The sequence below is a fragment of the Phalaenopsis equestris genome, unplaced genomic scaffold (genome assembly GCF_001263595.1).
Source record: "Phalaenopsis equestris unplaced genomic scaffold, ASM126359v1 Scaffold000002, whole genome shotgun sequence".
In the NCBI taxonomy this organism is placed as follows: domain Eukaryota; kingdom Viridiplantae; phylum Streptophyta; class Magnoliopsida; order Asparagales; family Orchidaceae; genus Phalaenopsis; species Phalaenopsis equestris.
This window is the reverse complement of record NW_018164444.1, coordinates 8,276,280-8,286,821: the sequence shown is the minus strand read 5'-3', so window position 1 is coordinate 8,286,821 and position 10,542 is coordinate 8,276,280. Positions and strand designations below refer to the sequence as shown.

At 35.9% G+C, this 10,542-nt stretch overlaps 1 protein-coding gene across 1 annotated transcript in view; it reads left to right on the top strand.

Annotated features, from left to right (window-relative positions):
- LOC110026955 (monogalactosyldiacylglycerol synthase, chloroplastic) overlaps positions 1 to 8,554 on the top strand; it is a 19,802-nt gene extending 11,248 nt beyond the window's left edge. Inside the window, exon 8 of the mRNA XM_020728191.1 lies at positions 8,189 to 8,554. Within this exon, the coding sequence (XP_020583850.1) occupies positions 8,189 to 8,425 (237 nt within the window). The 3' untranslated portion in view covers positions 8,426 to 8,554. The remainder of the gene's footprint in view (positions 1 to 8,188) is intronic.
- The last annotated feature ends 1,988 nt before the right edge of the window (positions 8,555 to 10,542 follow it).

Below are 10,542 nucleotides of genomic sequence, written 5' to 3'. Positions count from 1 at the left end.
TACTATATATATATATATATATATATAAAATTGATGAGTAATATTTCGAGCCAAAATGAGCCGAACACGAACGAACAAGTCTTTGTTTGTGCTTGACTCTTTAACTTAGCAAATGAGCCGAACACGAGCTTCTTAACGAGTCGAACACGAGTTGTTCGCGAACCCTAGTCAAGCCAGGGAACACACCATATACTGATACATGGGGGGCCTCAAGCCTGCTATTAGTAATGTCATGCAGTTACATTCATATTAATCGTTGAGGGATGTTAAAATCTGAGCCTTGAAGGTGGAAAGATAACAAAAATAGAGCAGACAACAATCTTTATTCAGACAACAGTCTTTGGTTAGACAGTCACCTACAGTTATAAGTACTGACAAGAATACCTTCGGGGGAGTTCGCAAGATAGGACAGGGGAGTGACAAAACATATTCGAGTGGAAAGAATTCGGAAAAGGGTGGCTCTCCCAATAAAGTTCCTGTCAGGAGATGTTTTAGGTGCTACGACTACGGACACATAGCCTCCAACTGTCCCACGAGCCAATTTTTCTCATTCATAGATCAGAATATCGTCGAGGAGGTGGAAGACAAGGAGTCAGAGAATAGTCCAGAGGAAGAACTTCAACTCCAGGGTGAAGAGGGAGAGATGTTAGTCATACGGAAAGTTCTATACTCATAGTCGAAAAGAAATAAGTCATGACTAAGGCACAATATCTTTCGCTCCAAGTGTACGGTAAATAACAAGATTTGTAGTTTGATTATCGACGATGGGAGTTATGAAAATATAGTGTCCACAATGATGGTGAATAAATTGGGATTTGTCACACAGAAACATTCTCAATCTTATTCTCTTAAATTGTTGAAGAGGGGAAATTGGATACACATGGATCAACAGTGTTTGGTTGAATTTTCATTTTGGGATCAGTTACAGGAGCAAGTGTGGTATGTGACCAATGGACGTGTGTCATTTCTATTGGGAGGCTTTGATAATTCGATCACAAGAATCAACACGACATCTTCACTTTTAAAAAAGGATAGGAAATGTATCATGTTGTTACTTGTTAAGGGGACGAGATGTGTAGGAACATAGAGTGGCATTAGTTTCAAGGGTCGCCTTCATACAATAAGTTTGGGATATGCTCAATGACATTGGCATTAGTCCTACTAGAGGGAACCGAGAAGGAGAGTGAGATACCAGCACCGCTTCATCCACTACTACACGATTTTTAGGATGTGATGACCGATAGTCTTTCAGAGGAATTATGACAACTGAGAGAAATTCGACACACCATAGATCTCATATCAGGATCAGTGTTGTTTAATTGGTCTGCCTATAGATTGAGACCTGCGGAGTATGAGAAGTAGTAGTGATAACTGCAGGATCTCGTGCGAGAGAGTTGGTTAGAGCACCACTATGTGTGTTGTCCCCGCTCCGATGGTGTCCAAGAAGGACGGTTCGTGGATGATATGCATTGACAACAATGTCATCAACAAGATTACCATTATGTATTGGTTTCCCATATCTCGCTTAGACGACCTCTTTGATCAGTTGGATGGAGCTACCATTTGAAGGTTAGGAGACGAGTGGAAGATCGCTTTCAAGACTCGAGATGATTTATATGAGTGGACAATTGTGCCTTCAAATTGTCAAACGTGCCCAACATTTTTATGAGGCTGATACCTCTATCCCAAACCTACATTGGGAAATTTGTGGTGGTCTGCTTTGACGACATTCGAGTATACATCTGATTTGAGGAGGAGCACTTACAACATATGAGGGCGGTATTTGAGGTATTGGAAGTAGAGAAGTTGTATGCCCATCCAAAGAAGTGCCATTTTATGACAAGGTAGGTATGTTTTTTGGGTTATATTGTGTATAGTGCAGGCATTCAGATGAATCATACAAATATTGACGCCATTGTGAGTTGAACCGCACCGTAGTCGTTCACTGAGCTGAGACAATTTCTTGGACTAGATTCATTTTACAGACGATTCATCAGGAGCTTTAGTACCATCATCACCTTTTTGACAACGCTTTTGAAGGGAGAGAAATTCCAGCGAATAGTGGCAACTCAAAAAAGTTTCAATGCACTCAAGGCGAAGTTGACCCTGGCATCAGTTTTGGCATTACCAAATTTCAACTAGTTGTACGAAGAAGAGTGATGCATTGACGTGGGGATAGGAGCAGTGCTGAGCCAGGGAGGTCCCTCATTGTTTTTTTCAATGAGAAGCTGAATGTTTTCAGGAGAAAAAACTCGAAATACGACAATGAGTTTTATGCTATTTTGGGAGCTCTTGAGCACTTGAGCCAATACCTAGTGATGGCGAGTTCACATTGCTTGTGGACCATAAAGCCTTAAAATTCTTAAACAATAAGAGCAAATTGAAAGACCGACACATCACTTGGATTGAGCTCTTAGCATCGTTCCAGTTCGTGCTTAAGCACAAGTTGTGAAGTCAAAACTAGGTAGCAGATGCACTGAGCCACCGTCAATTGTTGATCACTGTGATGGAGGCTCAAGTTGTGGGTTTTGAGGTAGTAAAAGAGCTATACATCACAGACAAGGATTTTGAGAAAATCTGGGAGCGTGTCAGCAGAAGCCTGTCGGGTTGTACTACATACCTAATGATTACTTCATCTATCAGAGTAAATTGTGCATTTCTAGATGTTCGTTGAGGGAGTTCATTGTTTAAAAAAGCCACAGTGGAAGACTCGCAGGGCATTTTAGCAGGGAGAAGACTCTTACACTCGTGAGGGTACTTCTTTTAGCCCTGACTAACGAGAGAGATGGAGCGGCACGTCACACAATGCCAAATTTGTCATGGGGCAAAATATTGAGACCAAGATTCAAGGTTATGTACCCCATTACCAGTATCAGAGGCACCATGAGTGGATGTTAGCATGGATTTTATGGTGGGCCTTCCAAGGAGGCAAGGACATAGTGGAACAAGGATTCAGTCATGGCATGGTAGATCGATTCTCGAAGATGGCACATTCTGTACCCTATTACCAGAAACTAGATGCATCGCATATCGCTGACTTGTACTTCAAGGAGATTGTAAGGTTGCATGAGATACCCACGCCCGTTACTTCAGACAGGGAGATCAAGCTCTCGAGTCACTTCTGGAGGACTCTGTGGGGCAAACTAGGCACTAAACTTCAATTCAATTTTGCAGTCCACCCTCGGATGGATGGTTAGACGAAGGTAATAAACCAGAGCCTTGGAAATCTGCTGAGATGCTTTGTTGGGAAGAATATCAAGTAGTGGGATTTGATTCTAACTATGTCGAATTTGCTTACAACAAATCTGTGAGTCAGACTACGGGCTGCACCCATTTAAGATCATGCATGGACTCAACCTGCTCACTCCGCTCAAATTGGTACTGCTCCCACCGACCTCAGAGATTAGTGAGGATGCAGAGAAATAGGTGCATGAGATTCAGACGCTCTATGAGGAGGTTGAAAAAGAGATCGCGAAGCAGAACTGCAAGTACCAAACATAGGTAAACACGGCAAGGAAAAGCGACCTTTAAAGAAGGAGACCTAGTGTGGATCCGGTTGAAGAAAGAGAGATTCCCAATAGGAGCATTCATAAAACTCAAAAACTAAGCAGTCAGACCTTTAAGAATACTTTGGAAGCTGAGTGATAATGCATATAAGATCGACCTGCCAGGTGACTACAATGTTTGCGCCACATTCAATGTCACAGACCTGACAATATACTACAAAAACCCAGAAGCTTTGACGGATGAAGTCGAAGATCCCCCAACCTTGGGAGACTGACGCGGGGTGTGCGTATGGGTTTAACTATGCAGTTCAACCCTAGGATGAGTCGGTCTTACTGGGAAGCTGGACCGGTCAGCCAGTCATGGGTGTGAATTACTGTCCTTTTTTCCTCCCTTCCCTCTTATACATCTATTATAAATTCGTATGTTTGTTGAGTTAGAGTTTAGTCTTGGTTTTTGTTTTAGATTTTTGCCTACTGACATCTTTCCTTGATAGGGTTGTGTCCCTTGGTGGTGTTTCGGCTATATCTTGTTTTGAGGTGGTGATAATCCCTTTGATTCTCTCTACACTCCCGTCCTCCCTACTCTTAGCCGCTGGCTAGCATCTCTCTTCCCTCCTGATCCAGCCGCTAGCCACCCAAATTACCTTTTCGTCCTCCTAGCCGCCGACCATCCCCTCCTTTCCCTCCAGCTCCAGCCTCCAGTCTCCAGCCACCCAACTCCCCCTCTCCCTGCTTCTAGCCGCCGGTCGCCCTAGAGCCTCATACTTCCAGCCACCTATTTCTTACCATCTTCCACTTCAGCTCTCAACCACCGTGCCAACACAACCGTTGTCTCTGGATCTTCCTATCCGACCCTAGCAAGATATTGATGTTATTGACTTTTCTAGTTTCTTTTAATTCCTAATTGTTATCCGATTTGTTCTAAGCATTAATATTTGTCTCCATTTTGTGTTTTGGATTAGATTTCGGTATCAATAAATTATGTGCATATATGAGTTTATTGAACGAAACTTAAACCACATCTTGTAATAATTTTTAACAAACATAATGATATGTTAACTACTGCTAGTTTCTAGCGATCAGAAACCAAAACTTGAACTTGAAGATCAAAGACAAATAATAAATTTATGTATGAATATTTAAAAATAAAAATGTATTCAAGAGCTTGAGCAACTGGTTAAAGATCATGAGGTGAAGGTAGTATGAAGCAAGAGAGTGAATATGAGGCATTGAAAATATTCATGAGAAAAATTTTGTGAACAAGTACTACTAGCACCGGCAACAATAGCCAGTGAAAATTATATAAGAAAGTTGGCAAGAGATAGTGGTGAGAAGGACAACCAAGACAAGAATAACTACAGTAGAAAAGATGAGCAGGACAACCGTCTGCACTGCAAATCTTCCCTTAGATTCCTTAACCATTTCCTTATCAATGCATGGAGACAGCTCTTCTTACTATGTACTGTGTTTGGGGATGCAATGATTTCTGTTTTAACCATATGAGGATAGATGGAAATTCGAAGTTTTCTTTCTAAGCTAATGCTGAATTGTAATTTTATAACGTCAATTTATTTCAGAGGCAAGATCTAAAATAATTTTAGTGGTGTAACAACCGCACACCTTAATATCCAACAAAGTGGATTGATTTTTTGTCATAATATTTGAAATTCAGATCAATTTTGACAAATGTTAGTTACTCTCAATTACTTTTATTGGTGATAAATGTGCTCTTGTGGTAAATTAGCCAATGAACAACCTGATTGGATCTATTAAAAGAAAATTTAACAAATGAGTTTGCTAGGCAAATTTAATTGAAATCTTTTATTTATTGAACTTTAAAACGAAAGAACATAGGACTTACATTATGATAAATGAAAGAGGCATTCGTAACAATGCATGTAACAAGTCTAATCACTGCGTAAATTTAGACTAATTTTATATGTAGTGAGTGATAAAAAACATCAACCAATTAACAAGAATTTACAATATGATGGATTTCATAAACAATCAATATATTTATATGTTAGCACATCCATATATTGTATATATTTCTATGTCTAATAGCTCAGGATAATCTTTAAATTATTATGTTATATTATATAATCGATCTCTTTTAATACCCTGAAACAAATTAAATATTTTTTTACTAATCTGATGGAGTCTAGATACCTCGCTAGAATGGTTTTCACTTTGATGATCTGTTAGATCAATTAGCTAATAATATTAATAGAAGGTTAATATCAACAATTACATCCTTCATATACCTAAGCAGAGCTTATACAATATTATGTCATGAGCAAGGTGTCATAAAAAAGATTATATCAATGCTATGATCAAAGCTTGCTATATCTTAATAAAGTCTATGATTAGTATTTTCAAGATTTATTTCACATCAAATTAGGCAATATACCAGTAGAATTAGTTATGCCGTCACAAGTATAATTTGAAGAGTAAAGAGTTAAATGTAGTAATTATCATGGCAATAGTAATTATATTCATATAACATTAATTTGAACATAATTCTTTTATGATTGAGGCTGTCAGTTTATTGATTCACAAGCCTATAATAAGTTTAAAGGATGATAATTTTATGCCGTTGCCTAGTCTAAGGGCAATTTTGTCTTTTATTAGCCTAAGGGAAATTTAGTCTTTTATTAACCTAAGGGCAATTTAGTCCTTTATTATTTTTATTGTTGCTGTTGTTTATATAAATAGGGCTAATATGTTCATGATTAGGGGGATGCATGAGATTATGTCTGAAGTCTTAACTTAGGCTTTGAGAGAGATTTCTTATCTCTCGACTTCTAAGAATCGTGAGAGATCATCTACCTCTCGAATTGTAGGTGTTTATCTTATGTATTTGCGTTGACTTATTTGGTGTTCGTGAAAAATAATATTTGTTGCCCTGATTTTAATGTGTAAAATCAATCAAATGTTGTCAAAGCAATTGATTTCTGGGAGATCACTGACATGATCCTGGTGAATAGGGCTTGAACTCCATATTGCATCTTCTAAGCTTCCCATGCGCTAAAGCTTTTCCCATGTCACAACCCTAATGGTGAAATGCTAAGGGATAGTTCCAGAGCGGGAGAGCGGATCTACCCAAGTCTTTAGTCGACCCTCTTCACTAGGCCTCTGCCTCAAATAAAATTCGTCGGACCTTTCAAGAATATATCACACATCCTTAGCCATCCATCACAATAAGGAAGCCCAAGAATGACTCCTTCAAGCCTAGGTCAAAATAAATGTCACTTATTCTGATGTAGAAAATGGAAAGGTAATGCTGAGTTGAGATCAAGAAAATAGCATCAGAGTGATGATCAACTCAAAAAACTACATTGAGAAAAATCCTACATGAACAACACAATCATTTATTTATCTTGCCAATATGCACAAAAAACAAAGATTTAATATCTGAACTTTCAACAAAACATAAATAACATGATTTATTCATAAGATTGGTTTAGTCAATTTGATATATTAGAGTAGTATTGTTATTTTGCATATGAAGGGATTATAAAATATGCACAAAAGGGGAGAAATGTGATGATGTTTCCCTAAAAACAAAAATACAGCTCTTCCAACTACTGTGATAAAAACAATACAAGGAAAACAATTAAAAAAAAAAGCTTGAACTAAAAAGAAAGAAGTAGAAGCACATTTGGATTAGTTCATTCTCATAAAGTTAGGTGGGAGAGAATGGGAGTTCACATTTTTGTATGACTGAGATTTATAATGCAAATGATTCTAAAATTCCTATAGAATGTTTGTCATTTAAAATTTTAATACTTTCATTGAAAATGGTTAAATTATAGATATTAGTTTAGAAGCTTATGCAGCTTAAACATAAACTGCTATTGATATTTCAGAAAAAGCAATAGATAGATCATTGAGGGAGTCCATGATTTAAGTTTAATTTGCTTTTTACTCAATTTAATGTAATTCTTAATAAACTCTTTTTTTTTCTCCTAATTTATGACACATGGAATTAATCTCATATTTTCTGTGCACGTGTGCATGTGCTCGTGTGTGCTTGTGTGCGCGCGCGTGTGCATGCGTGCGTGCGTGTGTATTCATGTCTTCTTCATATTTCATATAAACTTTAATATATATATTTCATATAAACTTCTTCAATTTTTTTTAAGAATCTTTACATACATCCACTCAATTTCTATGTATTTACATATCTAACACCTAAACTTCAATTATTACATGCACGTCACCTTACTTGTGAGTGAAAAGGTGTATATCACTTTTTAAGAGTTATAAAGGTGATATTTTTGATGTGATATGAAACATATAAGTAGTATAAATATAAATTGTAAAGTTTGAGTGTTAGATATATAAATAGATAAAAGTATGGTGGTACGATAAGAATTGGGGCTTTTTACATAAAAACCACGTTTTTCTTACATATTTACCGATTTAACACCTAAACATTTATATTTACTTGTATCTTCCTCAAATCCTTAACATCACATTAAAAATACCGTCATCACTGTCTTCTTAAAAGTGAAATACACATTTTCATTCATAGGGTTATGACACCTACGTGTATCTAGTAAGTCTAAAAATGAAACTTTGGGTGTTAAATATGTAAAAAAATAAAAATATCAGTTGTGTGGCATGCATGTAAATTTGTGAATCATTTCTGAAAACAAAATTGTAAAAAAAAATGGCAGGAAGTTGGGAATGTGCCATATGTTGTAGAGAACGGATGCGGAAAATTCTCAAAAAGTGCGAAGGAGATTGGGAGGATAGTTGCAGATTGGTTCGGGCCGAAATCCCAAGAGCTGATGACAATGTCTCAGAACTGCATGAAGCTATCAAGACCTGACGCTGTCTTCAAAATTGTTCATGATCTTCATGAGCTTGTCAGACACAGAAACCTTTCTCCGCAGTACTCCTGTGCTTCCTGACCTTTTTTTTTTAATTTTTTCATGTAATTTTGTTTTTTTTTTTAATTTATTGAAGTATGTGAGGGGGTATTTTTGTTAACTTGGTGAGGTTTTTGATAATTTATGAGGAATTCTGTTATTGTTTCCTGATACGGTTTCTCTCCTATGGTTGTGGTTTGGTTTCTTCATGAATGTGCTGAGCTGCTTTTAGAGCTGTTTAAAAATGTTGTTTGTGTTCAATCGGCTTGATTAGTTATTTATTTATATTTTATTATTATCATTTTTTGAGAAAAGTTATGCTCAAAGAACTATATATGTTATTCAAAACTGCAACCACACGGTGAAAAACTAAGCCCTCAAACACTTACGATCAAATAAAATTTGATCGTGTTTGACTTAATGGTAGCATTATTAAACTTAGGAAAAATTTTCTGTCCGGTCTCCAATCGTAATTCTACATGCGGACTCCAATAATATGTCGCTATGTGTGTTACACTATGATTATTTTGGAGTTATTGAAAAGAAACCCACATATTTCACTTCAATAACCCGGAAATAATCTTCCAAGGTTTCATTTCAATAATTCGAAATAACACTTCAAATGTTATTTTGAGGTTATTTCTGGGTTATTCGAGGTTTTTGAAGTGAAATATATAAGTTTCTCTTAATAACTTTGAAATAACTCAAAAATAACATTCACGGTGTTATTTCGGGGTCCGCGAAAGTTATTTCGGGGTTATTGTGGAATCCACAGTTTTACTTTAATATTTTTTTAGGTGGGTCTGATATAGGATACATGGCGGTATATTGCGTCTGGAGTCTGGACAAAAATTTTTTCCTTTTTAACTTTTTTTCCTTTTTAACTTAGTATTCATAAAAATATGCATGTACGTGTATTTTTTGTGTTTCACACACAAGCGATGGCATGCATATGTTATAATATGCTTAATTTAAACTTTTCTTTTTCGTAACGAGTGGAGTTGTTTAATGCTGAGTTCCCTCAAAATTCAACTTGCTTGCATCCTGTAAACTCGTGAGTACCGAGCACTTGGGTGGTTACCGGGATTGTCACCTATCATTACTTTTAAAATAAAATATATGTAATATTGTAATATATTTGAGAATAAAATTGTATCAAAAAGGCTTGTTCTTTGACACCGTTTTTTGCATATATTGACAACCTAAATCTTATTGAAAATTTATTTTCAAGTACAGTAAGCGAATGGGAATTTTTTTCACATAACATCTATTTCTTATAAAAATGCCATTTTATTATTTTTTTATTTATAATGTAATTCTAACACTTTAAAACATCAAATTGAAGACATTAAAATTCATTTTAATTGATGGAATTACTATATATAGATATATTCTTACGTGCTCTCAAGCCTTGGCCTGTTAGTGGCGGGGCACTGTAAGTCCCTCAGGTCAGGGGTTCGATCTCCCGTGGCACGTGAATCTTGAGTAGTTAGCACATGTGCCTAGCACACGGGAAATCGATATTTGGGTCTCTGTCAAAGACCGATTTTCTTTTGAATATATATATATTAAGATTTAAAATAAATTTTAACTAATTAAATGACAATGAAAACTAAAAATGAGGATAACATACTTTAAATCATTAAAAAATGTAAATAATGGTTTAAGATGACAATAATCAAATTCAAAACATTAACATAAAATATCAGAAGGAAAATAACATGTTAGAAACAGTACATATATTACTTAAAAAAGTGCCTATATACTGAACTAGACAAACAAAACTAAGAAATGAATAAAAATCAATCATTGGAGCCCATCAAAGAAATTTGCTCTATCATTAACCTTGCATAAGCCTGTAACTTATTACTTACAAATGGAAATTTAATAAGCCTAGAATAAAATACATCACCTTCCAGTTTATTAAGCTCTGCTATAACCATATAAAAATAATTAGGTTTGAACATTCAAATACTGTTGTTTATTTACAAATTTCCTGTAATAAGTTCACAAGGGTTAAAAACATTCATGAAATTCATCTGAAAAAAGAAAAATGTAAGTCTAAGATTTGAAAAATGCTGCCAGTAACTGCAATTAAACGCAATAGATGCGCCAAACTCCTACAATTTACAAAATTTTTGTAGGGGAATTCACCACCA